General features: G+C 43.9%; 1 protein-coding gene across 6 annotated transcripts; it reads right to left on the bottom strand.

The window, feature by feature from the left end:
• Positions 1–604: 604 nt before the first annotated feature.
• Positions 605–18,439, bottom strand: ZFAND5 (zinc finger AN1-type containing 5). Of its 6 annotated transcripts, none has more exons than XM_075021516.1 (6): positions 18,204–18,439; positions 14,478–14,635; positions 13,938–14,049; positions 13,416–13,513; positions 2,514–2,639; positions 605–2,257 (listed from the first exon to the last, which is right to left on the bottom strand). In XM_075021516.1, exons 2-6 carry the CDS (start codon positions 14,626–14,628, stop codon positions 2,109–2,111), a joined length of 636 nt encoding a protein of 211 aa, XP_074877617.1. In that variant the 5' UTR covers positions 14,629–14,635; positions 18,204–18,439; the 3' UTR covers positions 605–2,108. The 6 variants fall into 6 exon arrangements, with proteins under 6 accessions (XP_074877617.1, XP_074877615.1, XP_074877612.1 ...); XM_075021514.1 differs by lacking the exon at positions 18,204–18,439 and adding an exon at positions 16,901–16,922; XM_075021511.1 differs by lacking the exon at positions 18,204–18,439 and adding an exon at positions 16,629–16,775.
• Between the last annotated feature and the right edge of the window lie 447 nt (positions 18,440–18,886).

Genomic DNA, 18,886 nt, shown 5'->3' with positions numbered 1-18,886 from the left:
AGCATGTCTAACTTCCCTTGTTGGAGGTATATACAGTGGCTAGAGTAGTAAATTAGCACATGAGTATCAGCTGACTGGTGGGATGCACAGTATCCATTTCTGGTATGAGCAATTCTTATGCATTATCCAGCACTGAAGATGTCTTCCTCCAAGGCAACACGTGATATGTGCTTTGTCCTTCTCACTGGGAAGGATAAATCTGGCATATTTAACATATGTATTTGGATGCTGATCCTGGCAACAACTCTGCCCCGGTCTGCTGGTGAAGATGTGGACAGAATGGTATAGTCAGTATACTGGCTCTATTAGGGTGTATTAAAACAGATCCACTAGAATTAAGTTTTGTAGGCAAAAGAATGAACCTTTGAAGTTCATTGCTAATGCTTTCCTTTGCTCCCTTTAGGCACATTGTTGTTTGCTGGCCATGTTTGTCAGGCCATCAAGTAGTTATATCCAAATAAGAAGTAAGGACATAGGCAGGCTTAAACATAAAGACAACATCTACAAGAACTTAGTACTAACTTTGCACCTTAACCACTACAAGGTCACCTGCTGATTGATTACAGCAATAACTAAAACCAATGAACTATCACAAAAGGAAGTATTTCCTTCTGTACATGATTTTTATTATTTACATAATACAATACAGCATTGATGCTGAGTAGCATGATTATGTGCAATACATAAATATGAACTATCTGTACATGTTTGCATATCTAAAAAACTCAGAAAAACAAAAGCAAAAACCTGATGCTTTTAATAGTTAAGTAAAAGTGAAGTCAACACTGCAATCGAAATCAGAAGTTCAGGAGTAGCGCCTTGTGTACATACGTAACTATTTACAGATGAGAACAGGCATTATCACAACACTAGTCTAAACTGTACTCGTTTATATAAAAAACACAAGTTTCATACATCACGAAAACCCCTTCCATTATAACACAGAAGTGATATTACCAGACAAGCATCAGTGACGTATACTGCCTTTTCTAGAGTTGTTATTGTACAATGCTGTAGATAATGCAGCCCATGCAATACACCCAAGAACACTACAGTCCTACACCCAAGTACAATTAAAAATGATAAAGCAGCCCTCCAAGAGTGGTTCCAGCTACCACTTAAGTCTACAGCAGCCATATTGGGTATGGTTTTCCATGCAGAATGGTGCAACTGTTACATTTAAAACTAGAAAAAATTAACTCCTAATTTTTTTTTTTAACTCAGAACACACAGAACGTAGGTAGTATATGAATAATAAACTGCTCTAATACTTCAGCAACTTACTCAGACATGTGTTGCTTGATAGAGCTGCTGTGGTATGTCTAAAAACATATGTAACTTTTTTTTATAAGCCAATCTCACAATATTGTGCTACACAACATTTTTAGCTATGCAAGGAAAAGCAGACAACTCTGTTGCAGGCCAGCTCATAAATTCCCAGCAGGACATTTCCTTTGGGAACCTATTTTGACAATTCTAAAGTTAATGTAATCTTTTGGAAAACAGTTTGCTTCTCATACATATCTGATTTTTTCCATTTTTCTCAGTGCAATTGATAAGTGACTTTCTTAAATATGGCACCAATACTCATCTTAGTGGGATGGTGGACTCCTCTATGTAGCTTATATTCTGCTGGAAAACAATGGAGTGTGGAAACTAAAATCAGAATGAGATTTTAAATTATAGAAGTAGACTGCCAACCTTTTTGATGTATCCTTCTTCAAAACAGGCACATAACACTAGCCAAAGATTATATACCTCAAACACATCTCAAAAGGCAGATCTGCTGCAAACGTGCAGATAGCATACATCTGTTTGGCACATGTGAACTAGAGAGTCTCTCCTCTGCGCACGTATATTCCTGTGCAGGTTTCTCATCATCCAATTATATTCTGGGGAGGGCATATATATTTTCAAGGGCTGTATCTATCCAATTCTGCCTGTAACAAACACCCAAACATTCTGAAGTATCATTAAGACAGACAAGACTAAAAGTAAAACTTTGGAGAAAAAAAGGAAAGTGGCCATGCACCTGCTCTTTCATGTTTTCCTAGGATATATTAAAAACAAAACAGGAAGTCAGTCAGTCTCTTCACAAGCAGGCTACTTTATATTCTCTGGATTTTTTCCGCCACCACAACTGGATTCTCTTTCCTGATTTTTGCTGCAGCTTCTGCTTTGTAATCATATGGGCAGTTATGCTTGTCAGAGTAACGGTGAAGTCCACAAAATAAGTTTCCACATCGGCAGTCAAATCCTGTACACAGAAAAAGAAGCAACATCACTAGGAAGCTTCATAATTAATTAAGTTTTAAATTAAGGGCTTAGTCACTACAAAGGGGGCATGTTTGTTACTCTGACATACAGAATAAGAAAAATGAACAGCCATACTAAGTTGTTTGGATTCTGAAGAAACAAACAAGTTTAATGGTACAGATATGTAATCAAGTTTAATCTAGTGAGAGGCAACTTATCATACAGATCTGTTAAAAATTGTCAAGATGTTCTCATACCTGTAAGGCCAACCTTCTTTCTGCACATGAAACATCTGTTCTTCTTTGGTTTGGGCAGTTCAGGAGCTCTCTCTTCACTCTGCGAAGTACTAGGCTGAGAAACTGATGGGCTTGGTTGAGTAACAACTGTTAAAACAAGCAAAGGAAATAGAGGTTAAATTTCCTTTTCTTGACTTCATTAGCTATTCAGTAGCATGCATATATGTCTTAAGGATTAATTTCCCCTACTAACTCTGATGTTTGTTGTCTAAAGTACTACATAGACTAGTCTACAAAAATGTGTATCAGGAACAAGGATTTTTATGTACTCTATTCTTCCCTTTTGGCTCTATGCAAGACAATCAGATTTTTCCTGACAGTTGACAATCCAGAAAATATAAGGCACTTATTTGTTAAACCTATACAGGTATATACAGGTGTTAAGGGCTTGGAAAGCACTCTGGAAGTTCCATGTACACATTTACTATTTTAAAAAAGGTCACATGATCAAGTAACATTTAGTCTAAACCAATAACAATACTGTCACAGCTAAAGTTGCTGAACAGAGGGGATACCTGTAGAGAGTATAACTAACAGGGATGGTATTTTAGAAACAAATGAAGTTCAGTACTGCGTTACTATCATAGTACTGGGTTACTCTGCCGCTACGCTTGTGAAGTCAAATGCCTAAACCAGTTCACCAGGAGCAGCTAGAAAGCCACCAATTTTGACAGATCCAGAACACAACTACAAAACACACACAGTTCAAAAGAGACATCATGTTTTTGACACTGTGAGAAACTGAGAGTTCATGTCTCAAACATTGTGGTGGGGCAAGTTCTGCTTAAGGACAGAACCCTGAAGAGGAAGGAACCACAGGTGAAAAGAAGCCCATCAGCACAGGACATCAGCAACAGGACAGGGAGGTCATGCCTGAGGGTGCGCAGCTCCCTATTCTGATATGCTGAGCAGGGCAACTCACCATGCATGGCCAAAGACCAAACAATGGTCATGCCTGCAGGGAAGGGGAAGTTACTCCCTAAATGACCTCCAAGCCCACGGGACCCATTTCCTGAAGGCTCACAAACCATGCATGACACCTGATTAGCCTAGGGAGTTTGAGTGCCCACCCGAAGGAGGGGCAAGGAGATGATAAAAGGACACAAACTGAAGCCCCAGCTGCGTGCACTCCAGAACAGGACCCGGAACCCCTCGGCTGGTGGGACCAACGCCGGACCCAAGGCCGGTGAAATCTTTCTCTTTTCTCTTCCTTTTTGTCTCTGTCTTGTTCTCCCTTTCTTCTTCCTTTTCCATAACCCCCACAACTCATCCCTTTAGACATCAACCGCTGACCAAGTCTGGGACTAAGAGCAGATCCAGCCACCCCTGGGCTCCTCTCTGAGAAGGAGTCTAGAAAGCAAGGGGGTCCGCTCTGAACCTCGTGACCCAGCGGGAGGGATCTCCTTATTGCCTTCCCTGAACTGATGTGTATGGTTACCGCAGGTTACACGGGTCACTGAGGCAGTTCCATGCCAATTCCTGCTGTGAGAAATCTCCACACCTAATGTTACACTTCCAAGTTCAGGTTGCTTCCGCCACAAATAAAACATTTAACTCATTGTTTGGTGTCATTTAGCCCGATGGAATTCCAAATTCACCATGACCCCTCCTTGGTCTGTCCAGCCTGGGTCATGACAGACACTCTCACTAATTTAAAGAACTAAGTGCAGATTTACATTGAATATCTGTATTTTTGTACGTTATTCAGCTTTAGTGTTCAAGCAGGTATAGTCAAAATTAATAATTTTTCAATTGCCTCTGTCATGAACACCTTCAAACTTCAGTCACCTTTTACTTAAGTTCTCTGAAAGATAAAAATTTGTCCTTTTGTGAACTTTTGTGAATCTGTTAGTTTTGTTTAAAAAAGTTTGGGTTTTTTCCCAAACAAAAAAACTTTTTAAAATATCCTCTTTATATCCAAACCAGAATGGAGGAAAGCTGAGAGGTGTGTTTGTACACAACTTTAACACCTGCTCCTGGTACAGTTTTCCTGAACACTCCCAGCTATATGATGACATGTATTTTTCTAAAATAGAACAAACTAGAAAACACATTCCAGAATAAACAGAGTATATAAGCTTTAAGGACTTATTTGTAATAAACTTTACGCACACAAGTAGTATTTGTTAGTTGAAATTGTTTTGGATCAGCAAGTGTTGTATCCTGTGAAAACTGATTTTTTCCAGACATGAAGAAATAGTTATGTTGACATTTTTTTCTACCTTCACTCTTAATACTTGTTTTTTTAAAATTGTGTTTGCATGACCACATTCATAGGTATTCTAAAAACCAGCTCACTATTACAGCTAACACTCCAGAAAGCCTCACAATTCACTGTACAACAAGATAGCCCCCAGTCAAGACCCCATAATCTAAATGAGATTTAAAAGTGACAAGCTCTCAGAGGTTAACAAGGAACCTTCAGTGCTCATCACCAAAAAAATTTCATGCAGTAAAACAATGGTTGCTAATACTTATACATTATAGCAACAGTCCTAATGAACAACTACAACCATTTACTACCTTTATTTTTTATCACCTTGCATAGTTCTTTTTCTAAAAAACTTTGGGAAGTTCAGTGTCAGTGCTATTTTGCCAAGTCTGAAGGGTAAGAAAACTATTACAGCTACAATCATTACTGCTAGTGGTACTTTTCGGAGTAATTTCTGCTGCTTTTGTTTTTTTGGAAAACAATTTCTTTGTCTTCGTGATTAACATTTTCTAGATGAACAGATATGATCCTCTGAACCTGTCTTTAAATCCCAAGGAAGTGGTGTTCAGTATCAGTTAATCTATTTGAGAACCTGTGACCAAAAAAACCAGGTTAAAACCCAGCAGTATCAAGAACAGTGTAAACCTGTTGGCTACTATGCACCTTGGATAACAGCCATCAGCTATGGCCTTAAAAAAAAAACAAACAAAAAACCAAACACCTCCCAAAAAGCATGGTCAAACTCCCTTTAGATTTGTTATATTGTTAATTTGTTTAAAAATGAAATACTAATTGTCATGGCAGATGAAAAAGAAGAACCAGAATGCTCACACACTTTGCAGTTTGGTGTATAGCTAGCCAAGGGGAAGCTTCATCTGCATCAGAACAAACTTGTAAATATGAGCCCTGGGAGCAGGCATGCTGTTTCAGTCAGATGCAAAAGGAAACACAGAAGAAGGGGCAAATCAACAGTGACCTAAATAATTAGAGTAACATACAACATGCACTAAGAGAAAATAAAAACAAGAGGAAGAGCAACCTTTGTCACGGCCTAACATGCCAACAAGGAAGTAAAAGTGGAAACAGCAACTTCCCAGGAATCACCAAGGCAAAGAGCCTAGTAGATCACTCTACCACAAAACAGACACTGAGAACAAATGCATGGAAGGGAATATGTTACCAACTACTACAGGTGTATTTCCTTCTTCACATGAAGAAACTGTAGCAGCATATGTCCTGAAAGGGCTGCAGAACAGGATCGTTCCCCCACAACTAAAACACATTCCAAGAAGGAAAAGCTGCACACAACATACAGTAATGGGCACTAAAAGGTCACAAGACAAGATAGGACACAGCCCCCTAAATCCAAATTAAAATGTTCAATTTATTACTCTACCTGAATAAAGGATTCTCCTATTCTTTTACACCAGCAGACTTAAGCCTGATGGTGAGTTTTTATCATGTTAAACCTTCATAAATATGCTTCTGAGTAGTGGCTAGGACAGAGGCAAAGCTGCCTACCCTGCCCCTTACTTAAAAGCTCTGAATAAAAACCATTTTTCAACCTGTGGCTCAGATGAAAAAATACTGTAAACGGTAGTTTTTCTGCCATGACATCAGGAGACTATATAAATTCATCAGATACTATCCTGACAACTGCTTGTCACAGAAGGCTTCCTTTAGCACAGAAGTCAAATCCAACGAGGCAAGTGCAATTGCAGACCTCAATATATTAAATTCATTTTATGCCAGAAATCACACAGCGTTAATCATCAGGCAACGTGCTCTAAATGATTGCTGTATGATCACCATGGAATGAATAACTGAAAAAATGCCGAAAGTTGGAAAGTTGTCATTACTGGTACCTGTACACCTGCTTCCTCAGTAACAGTGTTCAGATGAAGCAAACCCCTCACCACTAAAATAGGTTTTATCACTTTAACAGAGTTCCTGTTGGCATGTACCCCTCTATCACCTTGGTCATTCCCTTCCCAACCTTTGGCTCAAGAGGTTACCCAATCACGTTTACTTCACTTGAATTTTACCAGACCAGGCCTCCTATTACAAGGCTGAAAAAAATTAGGAGCAACAAGATTTTCAGAACTGGGCATAACTTTATTAAATATTTTTTCAGTCTTAAATTATCTGTAGGCACTGTAAGACACATTACCATCATTCACAAGGAAGACTATCACCAATCTGCTAGGATAAAGACTAACATGATCCTAGTACTGCAGAGGTACCCGAGAAAAGCCTGCATTGCATCATGAATTCAGGAAAATTTCCTTCACATGTAGTCTGAAGGTAAGATTAATCTTTAAAAAAGGCATGTGGGAACAGCGAAGCCACTGATAAGAGGTTAGCCACATGTCACAGCGTGACAACTACTCAACTTATACACAGAAAGGTCCTACAAACTGGAGAACAAAGCTCTTCTCAGACCTGGAAGTATTAAGCCACAGTGACTACGTGGGACTACCACTCGAATTAAAAACCACTCTGAGAACAGGATTTTCAAAACTGGCAGTAGTTTACCATATAAAACAGTATGGCTGCTGCAAAAGAGCATGCCTACTGTAGGTGTTTCCCCACTGAGAGTTCACACTGGAAAGGAATGAATCCAATGTTTCAGCTGAACAAAACATGATGAAAATAAAGCAATATTACTTTTTAACCCGACCCATATCAAAAGTGACCAGAAAGGGCTACCAAAGTAACACCAGTAAGTTTTTAGAAGCTTCTCTGACTAAACAAAAATTAACCAAAATAAAATCCCAACAGCTTAAACTGCATGACTGTCATGGTACTAGTAAGTGGTAAACACACCAGTGGAGCAAAGTGTTGAAAGCATTAAAAAAAATTTGATTTAAGCATTCTAACTTGTTAAAGCTAACCTCCAACTCCCACCATGGAAGAACCGGAAAAAATAAAACAAGAGAGAAAAAAGGTATAGTCAAAAGTTATCAGAAAGACATTAGACTGCACTTCTGCAGTACTGGAGCAGAAAGCTGTAACAGAGGTTGTGCAATCGTTATATTGCATATTAACACAATGGACTTGTATAGAAAATTTTAGTCTGAAAAGATGGACAGTACTTATTATGCTTTATCAAGCTTCCTGAGCATAAATACTTTATTCTTCAGGAACTACAATTGCTATGCCAACCAAGGTGCCCATGATTAAAGGCTGCAGAATAAGCTTTCATCATGTTTAATTTCATGCCAAAGAAAGGGAACAGAAGTGTTCTGCAGCATACAACTCATCTGCCACATGCCCAACTAACAGGCTTATTGAGTATCTTTCCTGCTACATTAATACAGTGTAAAGCTACCACAATTTCAGTATCACACAGAAATATCATTTAGTTTAGTCACCATGAAGACTTGATGTCTGTGGTATACGGCTCTTAAAATAATAACAGCATCCTATCACCAACAAGCACAGAATCAACAGTTGGGTCCCCAGTCTTATTTTCCAAGGTAGACAGCTTCAGGGCTTAGAAGAGACTACTGTTCCATTTCAGAATTGTTTCAGTCAGGGGCATCTACTGAAGCTACAGCAGACACAGGAAACATGAAGATGAGCTAATTATTTTCAACACAAGACAGAGTTGTTGTATCAGACAATTTTACAAAGAGCCACAAAGGAACTGTCTACATATAGCAACATGGTTAAAATACTATAGCCATGTATGGAAACAAATCAGGATCAACAAGGCACTCATTACAACAAGATCTAAGGAATATCATGTGGTAACCACTTAGAGCCATTTTTAAAATAAGCAATTTACACAAGACCATAATCAGTTCAATTTCTGGTTCACTTTCTTTATAAGCAGTGCTACTCTGCTCCTGTGGCTTCACAAAATGATAGGTAATCCCACTATGCCCTAAACCAGATCTATTACTGGGTTTAAAAAAAAAACAACCCCCGAAACAACAACTAAAAAAAAACCAACCCCAAGCCGCTGATACATACATGCTGATACTAATTATGTCTGTAAACACTGACAGACCTGACTGGAGGCTCATCATTCAGCAAGGTAATGACCTACAAAAGCACAAGAAAATACTAAAAATATGCTGTAACTTGAAACAATATGATTGTTTAAACTTATTTGTTTTCAAAACAGGTTTTCTAGTTGTTACTATGCAACTCAATTCTCTTTCTTGTACAGACCTGTCACGGCCACAAAGGGTTGAGATAAATGACATAACTCTAACCCCACTTGGTCAAGAATAGGGTGTTTCTGCCACTCGTTCCCAGTTAGGCTTATTTCAGCCTCCAATACAGTTAGCTGTTGCGATCCTCCTGTCACACCAGAAATACAGATGGGTTCTGCACCTTTATAGCTCAATGGCATTAGGGTACACTGTGCACCAGTGTCCACTAGGGCCTTATGCTCCTCCTGTGGGTCTGATGTGCCAGGCCATCAAATCCACACAGTCCAGTAAACCATGGTTGTCCCTGTCCTCCACCTGGCTGGAGGCAGGGCCCCTCTAGTCTTGGTCATAAGATTCTCCACTCACTTTTTGTAAAAATGGTTAGAATTCCTTCTCATAGGATCAGGAGTAAGATCAACCTTTCTGCTCTGTCTGGCACACCACTCACACTGCCCACCAGAGACTGGAGCAGCAATTTTCCTGGAAGAACCTTTATCTGTGACTGGCCCAGAGGCTCCATGCACCCATGGCATAGACCATGTCAGGAGAGGGTATTTCAAGGACCAAAAAGGGTACTGGTGGGCCATTGGTATAGCTGCCTTGGAGATGGAAGAAACTGAAGAGCTTTCTACAGGAAACTGAACAGGTCTCTCTGAGGACCCTTCTGTTGTGGGGTTGCTGAGGGTGAAGAACAACAGGTGCCAATCCCTACCACAACGGTGCACTGGCAGCAATAGTGCACAAACCGAGACTCCCCAATTCCCATCCATATGCTGATTCATTGACTGGAGAGCCAAGGGGTGATCAGCAGGACTTGCTCACCTTTTAACAGCCCCACATTGGGCACCAAAAAGGACTGTCGTGGTTTAACCCCAGCTGGCAACTAGGCACCACACAGCCACTTGCTCACTCCTACCTGCTCTCAGGGGGATGGGGGGGGGGGAGACTCCGTTAAAAAAGCAAGACTTCCGGATTAAGAAAAATTTAATAACTGAAATAAAATATAATACTACTAACAATAAAATATAATAATAATGATGATAATGATTAAGATAACGAATATAACCAAAAAAAAGAAAAAACAAAACCCAAGAAAAGACAAGTGACACACAATGCAATTGCTCACCACCCACTAACTGATGCCCCAGCAGTGCTCTGCCCCTCCCAGCCAACTCCCCTCAGTTTATATACTGAACATAATGTTCTATGGTATGGAATATCCCTTTGGCTAGTTTGAATCAGCTCTCCTGCCTGAGCTCCCTCCCAGCTTCTTGTGCACCTGCTCGCTGTCAGAACATGGGAAACTGAGAAATCCTGAACTTAGGACAAGCACTACTTAGCAACAACTAAAACATCAGTGTGTTAGCAACGTTATTCTCATACTAAATTCAAAACACACTGTACCAGCTACTAAGAAGAAAATTAACTCTATCCCAGCCAAAACCAGGGCAGGATCTTTTACTTCCATTTAAGTACCTGCTAACCCCCCCTGCCACATTTCTTAAGGGCAGGCTCCACTATGCCTCACCAACTTGGTAGATACATTGCTCTGATAGCGTAACACAAGGGAAAGAGTTCACCAGGTTTTGCTTTTAATTCCTGCAACTCAGCACAGCAAAAAAAGCAACTATGAATATATTTCTAGAATGCTTTGGGTATAGTCTGACTGTAGTCAAGACTGTATTAGAAGTCAATCCTTAGTAAGGGTAAAAGCTTATCAAAATCCTATAAAGAGTATTTTTTGAATAGTGCCCACTTCTGAATTTGAGTTTGGACATAAAGGCCTTTAGATTTCCCTGACTTAGGAGCAGTTCAGACACACAACTGCACTGAACACATGCCACTATTCAATTATAGATTTGCAACAAACAAGTTGAACTAAGAAATTGCAAGTTACAAGAAATATAGCACATTAGACATGCGAATTACAACCAACTAGGTCAGTTACATCCATCATGCCTTTCTTCCTTCAAATGTTAAGATACAATTAATTGACTTAGCACTGGATTTATTCTGAATGAGAAACCAGTCTGCAACCTCTGTGAAGGAAAAAAACCCCACCACACAGAAAGAAAAATAAGCCTGTTAAGCTTCACTGTTTCATTGTTCTCAACTTCACCACCTTCTCAAGTCAGTTGCTTCAATTCCAACAGCAAACAAGTATAATTTTATGCTACGGACTGCTAAAAAAGAACAACCAATCAGCTGATCAGATGTAATTCTATTTTTAACTTTCTGGCTTGTAAGGGAAATACCCAAAATTTCATTTGCTAATGAAAATCTGGCGGAAAAGAATGTGACTTCATACTGTTGAAGACATTAAAAGGAGAGCAAGCTACTTTGCTTGAAGGCTACATTGTTTGTTCATCATCTGTTACTATCTGATGGTTATGAAATTCAGTTGCTAGGGTCAGACCATGCTTACAACTAGACTGTGTTTTCATTAGCAACTCTATGACTGTGGCATTACCGTAGAGAATTACACCTCATAGAAAGTATCAGCTTTGTTGTTATGAGGCTATGTGAATTTACCATTGTTTCAGTTCCTCCTTGAGAGGGGAGACCAACACATACTGGATGCTGTTGGAAAAAGGAAGGGAAGAAAAATGCAACTAGTCCACACATGACAGGGATTTCTATAAAAGGTCTAGGCCAGCTTCTCCTGTCTGCAAGACAGAGATCAATGTACCACTGAATACACCCAACATTTTGTGTATTTTAAATGTGTGACACACCCTAAGAACAGTATATAAGGACACTATCCCATGCTGTCTACATCTGTGCCAAACAGTAACACCATTTGGGAACTCGGGCGTTACAGAAGCTGAGGCTGTCTCAAATTTACAGGTATGTACTCAGGAAGGCAGTTTTGTTCCACAGGTCTTTTCCAAACACATTTAAGTACTCTGGTAGTTTTTCCAGTGATGTCTACACAAGCTTGTGGCAGCTTTTACTGGTTTCAACCTGTGAGATTATTTACAACAATACAGAAGTATCTTGAACTGCTTTTGGATTTTTCCCCCTATTCTAATCAAGAGTGCTGTGTGACACTAAGCATCGTACAGTTGACCCACAGTACCTGAAAAACAGGTAATAAATATATCAACAATAACTGAAGATTGTCCTTTACACCTGGCAAAATGACAAACTCCTACTGGCAGTTCTAGCAAGAGTAAAGTCACCTATTACTGCACCACTGCTACCATTTTATGTATGCCTCTTTCCTGTTTGCCACATTTCAGGTAGTAATTCAAAACAAGGCAGGATGGGTTTATAAATATTGTTGCAAGTCTAAATCATTTCTCAGTTACATATAGAAAGCCTCTTCAGATGACATCAGTTACAGGAAGTTAACACTTGCAAAAATCTCCTCTCAGTCTATACATAATGAAAAACGCAATATACAGTATAATTGTACTTCAGTTCATGTCACAGAATCTTGACTTAGCATGACTTACTGCAAATGGTAAAATCCTCTGTACAAATACTAAGCAATTAAATATCAGGTGTTATAGCAGTCTTTGCTGGCAAAGACATATCTAGATAAAAATCACTTTTGTACAGTGCTGAGTAGCATCTGCTGCAATTTTCATCTCACTGACTTCAAAACTAAAATTAATTTTATCTTCAGCTTGAGTGAAGAGACTACCTACTAAACATCAGCTTTTAGTGTTTTAAGACTGTTTCAGAACTGTTAAAATACAAAAAGCGTGGATATGTATAAGTACAGAACAAGAGTGTTAAGATTCCATTTGAACAAATTGGTATGAATTCACTCACTAGTTGTAGGTAAGAAAGCTGCCCTCCCTGCCTCTGTCCAAGAAAGAGTTTATACTTTAAAGTTTAACTACTACAACTACAGCCTTCCAGTACAAGAACAAAACTTTTAAATTGACAATTCACACCCAGCAATTAAGGCTACAAGTATCCTAGGTCCGCAGAACAATGCTTTGTTTATATCTACTGATTACTTAATTAGTCAGGAACCCTAAACAGCTTTTGTTAGTATTTTTAAACCACCTATTCCCTTCCCCCACAGCCTCGCTCCTCTGTAGAGTGGAATTTATTAAGAACTCCATTCTCCAAATGTAACAAGCCATTTTGATTGCCATGACTCAGCAGGAATCATTCTGCTAGATAATACATAGAAAAACTCAACATTTTGACTTAAGAACCGAACACCTTGCCCAAATGCAATTTTAGAGTGCCTTACTTTTAAAAATGAAGGTTTGGGAGCCAAAACCACTCTCACAGGTGTCTTTGGTTTTTTTTTTTTTTACTAACATTGAACACGCATCTTAAAACTCTGTTGTGGCACTAGTTCTTGTTCATGATTCTGATGAGCAGAGTACTCAAAAAGCATCCTTAACAATCATCTTAACAGTTCCTCAAGACCATCACCACAACAGGAGATGCCTACTTAGAAAGTAAACAAACCATCAGCTTCATTAGTAAGCAGTTGTACCCAGCGTTATTCTGGAAACATACCTGGCTCAGTCTCTGTTTTCGGTGCTACTTTTTCCTCTCTTGAAATGCTCATTTCTGTCATTTGCTGTGTTACAGGCAAAGCGGCAACAGGCACATTTCTGTTTAGGTACAGTGAAACACATAATTTCTATTAGTTTTGCATTCATAATAAACACTTAAACTGTCCAGACCCATTAGTAAACTGCCTGTTCAATTACTACTGATACGCATTCCTGACCTCTGCTTCTACTATCTTCAAAACACATTTTTTTACTCTATTTTAGTTTCCCTAGAAGAAAACAGGCAAACCTGTAGCAAATATTTCTACAGATAAATCAAACCCATCCTTTTAGATGTAGCAGTCCAACACCAAATATTTTAATCAGTTCTCATTTACAGAGATTCATAAAGCACTGACTGTCAGGTAGACTGTCCCTTCTTCCTCTACAGAAACTCACTGCAATAGGGCAGGATTGCTACAGGCCTTCAACTCGCTGCACACCCACAGCTCACTCAAACCTCAAAGTAATACCTTCATCTTACCTTGATTTTTCAGATGTGCTGCCAGCAGCACCTTCACAGTTGTTTAAGCTAGTGTCTGATCTCTGTACAGATGCAGAGTCTGAGGTAGGACTGTTTGAACCACTGGCTGTTCCTATATAACGAGAATTGGACAAGTTAGTTATGAACAAATTGTAGAATACATGTTAGTCAAACAAACAGTCTCATATACACAGTTATGAACTGTCTGCATACAATCTTAACTGCTACTGCGTATTACTTCTTACTTAAAGACAGGCTATACTGTTACCAACCAAAATACAGAGATTGTGTAAGAATATGCTAACAGAGGAGGCTAAGAGGGAAAGCAAGTTATGGCTGAATGCCAAGTGGACCAGAACACATTGCACAGAAACATATTTTTCTCTTTACTGCAATTTAAGATAGTATTCTCTTTGATATTCACTGGTTTAGTACACAGCTTTCAGAAGTTATCCTGAAAAATGTTCTGAGATTCCTCATCATCTTCTATATGTTCTATTTCACAAGAAGTGGAAAAAAAAAAACCCCACACACCCTTACCCATTGGGCTGATTCTACCACTATTTTGCTGTCGCTGAAGATGCTCTTTGTAGCAAACAGAACACATCCCATTTGTCCTAGGATTTCCATAAAATCCACATCCTGTACTACACAGCATGGGCCCTGGGGTCTGGTTTGTCTCCTGAGTCATCTCGATGCTGTAAATAAAAACCAAGAACTGCATTAGGAGCTGGCATGTCACCAAAATCAATTACAGTGTTACAGAATTAAAGTACGTCTGCTCACCCTACTCCCCAAAAGTGATATCAGCATTCTTAAAGAGGGTTATATGGATGTTAATATACTATTCAATACTGCAATTGTATTGCTAAGTAACATCGTTATGAACCTTTAAGAGAAGAAAAAGTGGCATCACACTAATACTGAGAAATAAAATACTTGTTGGGCACTGAGTTGCACGTGCAGGTTATGACCAAATTTAATGTGACAGCCAAAAAGGCCCTTAATTACCAACCTCTGAGCACTAACAGGGATATGCAGAATAAGCAAGACCAAGCTCATATCTACTGAACAGTTCTGGCAAATAACATGGCTTATTTTTTCCCCACTCCAGCAGAAGAGCCCCACTTTTTCAGTAATGTTGATCTTGCATCATTTTTATGTTCATTCCACTATTAGCAGTTCCTACTCTCGCAATACATTTGTCAAATAGAACAATAAAAATCCCTGAAGTATTGGCAGCAGCCATTTAAAGTCTGTATTCCTATCTTTAGAAGGAGTTTCCAAAACAAGGCCATGAATACCACTTAAGTTGTGTACGAAACCTGATACTGGGTACTAACTGGCAACAACATGTGTACAACGGGCCCTTCAACCAAGAATCTATGCAGCATTTCTGAAGTAAGTTTAGACCAGGTCTAACGCTTCCAAGAGAAATAACATTAACAGCTTTAAACTGTTGAATATGTTCTATTACACAGGCTACACATTTCATTTAAAAAAAAAAAGCAGCCAGTTAAATCCTTTGTCTTAATAAAGTTATAGCAAGACTTGTGAGCTTCCTCAAGGCAGACAATGCTAACTCTCTGGCATGAACTGCAGAAGTTAGGAATAAAAATACTTCACCTTCACTGCTGATTAAGCTCTGAAAAGCAAGGTTAGTAGAAAAACTGAACAGCAACAAAATCCTTGACTCCCAAGGGCAATAAAACTGGAACATAGTAATCAAGTCATCTGCTACAAATTGAGGACACGTAAGAATATTGCACTGTCCTCCCAGATTCGAATTTAGTAGAAGCACTATACACAGCACCTGGACACATTTTAGTGTAATCTCTAGACTACTGTCGTCCTATTCAGTCACAATAGGAGATATTTGACTGCTGAGGCTTGTGAGAAGCCAAAGAGGCCAAGAGCAAATTCATTACAGCATACAGAGATATACTTCTTTTAATTAAGACACCGCACACTGCAAGTAGTAAACTTCCACTAGTACAACTACAACTGACAGCTGCCTTTGTCTAGTCAAACTAAAATTCTGGGATCAAAGTAAAGCAAGGGCAGGAGAAAACAAACAAGCACAATTCATCTGCTTGCCTGCTGGGACCTCATTTTCCAGGTGTAAGTAGTTGTGTTATTTATGCCTTTATAATACTTTCCAGGTACAAGGAGTTTCCTTTCAGGACTATGAAACAGCTTCGCACTTATTCTGGCAAGAGTTTTACAGCCATACACACCAGTCAAGGGAGCGAGAAGAAACCGTGACCCACCTACAGAAATCTAAAAAAATCCTGTCATTTGTACCGCAGGCCTATGTCTACACGATACAAACAAAGGCTGTACTTCTGCCCTTTTATCAAGCAGGTAAGCTCGAAGTGCTACCAAACGCAGTGCCGCCACCGACCTTGATCGCCTCGCTCCGCTCCCAACCTCGCCTCACCGCTTCGCCACATCCAGCTTTAGGTGCTAGTGCCGGCGTGGCCCTACCGCACGCCGGAGTCCCCGCAGCTCCTTCGCCAACCCGTTCTTCCACCCCCTGGAACGCGCGCCCCTAACCGAAAGGTCCCGTCGCTGTGATGCGACGCGCACGAAGCCCGTGCTTCTCCGGGCTCTGGGAGGTGCCCCGCCCGTCACCCGCGCCTCCTCTGCGAGCGCCCACCGCCAGCTGGAGGCCGGCTGCCACGCACTCACCGCGGCTCTCCCCTCGCGTACCACCGGCGGGCAGCTAAACCCTTCTCCCCCACCTCGGCCCCGCTCTCCCGGCGGAGCGCCGCCCCGCCGCCGCCGCGGGTCACGTGGCCGAGCGCCTGCGCTTCCGCCTGTCAGGTGGCTGCGACGTGAGGGGGCCGCAGGGCCGGGGCGCCCAGCCGCCTCCGCCGGCCCTCTCAAACCAGCCCCTATTTGTATCGATCCCCCGCAGGCCGCCGGCTGCCGCGCCACCCGCCGAGGCGAAATCCGATTACCCCTTCCTTCCCGCGGCGGGGGAGTGCGGATGCTGAAGTTCAGTCCGGAAAACGCAGCATCACCAGCCCGTCGTCTCCAACAGCCATCTTCGCCGCCAGCTCGCACGGAGGGCGGCTGGGCGTGATCGGGGGCCGAGCGGGCGGCCACCGTTTCACAAAGGCACCCCACAACCGCGGGGGTGGGCGGTGAAACCCAACTATTCCTCTTGGGGCGGGGGGGGGAAGAGAAGAAAAAACCCAGATCATAAAAAAAGGTCTCGGTTCTGTCACCAGCAGGAGCAGGTCTTTACCCCCAGGGATGCTCGTCCTCAGCCCCGGGACCCCCCGACACAAAAAGGAGCGCTTTCATGCAGCCTGTTAACTCCAGCAGCAGCGCACGCCGCTCACCCTCGCCCTCACCAGCCGAACTCGGGGCGGGGGCGTGAATCCCGTCAGCGACCCAGGCCTCGCACCCAAGCCGCTCTCCTGCCCCCGAAGCGACGGCCTGCCCGTCCCAGCAGAGGCGGGCACAGCCCCGCTCCCTCCCGCCGGGCGGTCCCACGCTTCAGCGTGACGGCGGACGCGAAGACCCCGGCGTGCACCGAAATCCACCGAAAAACCCGGGGACTGCGTCAGCGGTCGGCTTGCGGACCTAAAATACTTATTCACTTCAACATCCTCCTCTCGAAGAGGCACCCCAGTTGAACAAGGGAAACGTACAAACGAAACAAAAGGGGGGGTTCACCGAGGCTGCCCGGGCCGCTCGCCCTTGCACGGCCGCGCTGGGCGTGAAGCGGGGCAGTAGGGGTCGGTACGGAGAAGGGGGGCCGACACCGGGCGCTTCCCGAGGAGGGTGAAGCCCGGCTGGGTGAGTCAGACAAAAGGGGAGCCGCTGCCAAACGCCCGCAGCGCCGTACGTCTTCATTACCCCCCCCGCCGCGCCTCCTCCGCCGAGGACACGGGAACACAAAAGACCCGGAGGCTGCCGGGCCGAGGAACAGCGACGGCGGGCCCGGGTGCCCAGCCAGGGCGGCGGGGCCGGGCCGCTCCTCGCAAACCCCTGAGTCACGGCCGCCCGGCCGCCGCCAGGCCCCGCGCCGCTGCCTGCCCCCACCGCCCCGCCGGTGCCGGCCAGGGAAACCTCATTGTCTCGCGGCCGGCGCTGCCCCGCGCCGGCCCGGCCCGCGGCCTCCCCCCGCGCCGGGGACCGGGCGGGAGGAGAACCGCGGGGAGACGCGCAGGGCCCCCCCCGGCGCGACTGCCGGGCACCCCTCACCGCCCTGAAGGCCCCGGGGAGCCGAGCCCAGCCCCGCCCCGCACCTACCTGTTCCCAGTGGGGGCCAGAAACCCCGCGACGGGTGTCCGAGAAGGCGCCGCGGGTGGAGCCGGCCGGCTGCCGGGAGAGCGGCGGGCGGGGGGGCGCGGGGCGCGGAGCTGGCGGCACCGCCGCCGCCGCTTCCCTCCTTTGTTCCCGCAGCAGCAGCGGCGGCCGTATCGGCGGCGGCGCGAGGCGAGACGCGCCGTGCGCGGGGGGCTGGCGGCGGGAAGGCGCAGGAGGGAGGGAGGCGGGGAGGGGGAAGAAGAGGAGGAGGAGGAGGAGGGGGAGGAGGAGGGAGCCGTGCCCGCCCGCCGGCTCCGCCTCCGCCTCCGCCTCCTCCCGGCCGCCGCGGGCCGCCGGGGCATGCGCGCTGCCGCCCGGGGGCGGTGCGGAGCTGCGGGGGGGGCGGGGGAAGGCGCGCAGGAGGCGGGGCGGGAGCGCGCGCGCCGCCAGCCCCCGGTGCCGCCCCCGCCCTCCGCGGGGGCGGGCGCCGTTCCGGGCGACGTCACAGAGCGCCGTCTGCCGCGGGGGGGCGGGAAGGAACCGTGAGGGGGGGCGTGGCCGTGGGTACGTGAGGCGGCCGGCGGTGAGCGGGCAGGCGGGGTTTCCGCGGGCGGGATGGCCGCTCACCGGTGGGTTTCCGGGTCAGCCCCGGCACGCCGCGGCGTTTCGGAGAACCGGGGCGCTTG

The sequence above is a fragment of the Buteo buteo genome, chromosome Z, assembly GCF_964188355.1.
Source record: "Buteo buteo chromosome Z, bButBut1.hap1.1, whole genome shotgun sequence".
NCBI classification, from domain to species: domain Eukaryota; kingdom Metazoa; phylum Chordata; class Aves; order Accipitriformes; family Accipitridae; genus Buteo; species Buteo buteo.
The sequence above is the reverse complement of the archived record's forward strand: the minus strand, read 5'-3'. Positions and strand labels throughout refer to the sequence as shown.

Bases quoted from the DNA above. Each gene is read 5' to 3' on its own strand.
- ZFAND5 (XM_075021516.1), bottom strand. From the start codon at position 14,628: ATGACTCAGGAGACAAACCAGACCCCAGGGCCCATGCTGTGTAGTACA. The intron at 13,514-13,937 runs GTAAGATGAAGG...GTACCTAAACAG, and splicing joins AGCACATCTGAAAAATCAAG to AAATGTGCCTGTTGCCGCTT. The intron at 2,258-2,513 runs GTATGAGAACAT...TTCTGTGTACAG, and splicing joins AAAGAAGGTTGGCCTTACAG to GATTTGACTGCCGATGTGGA.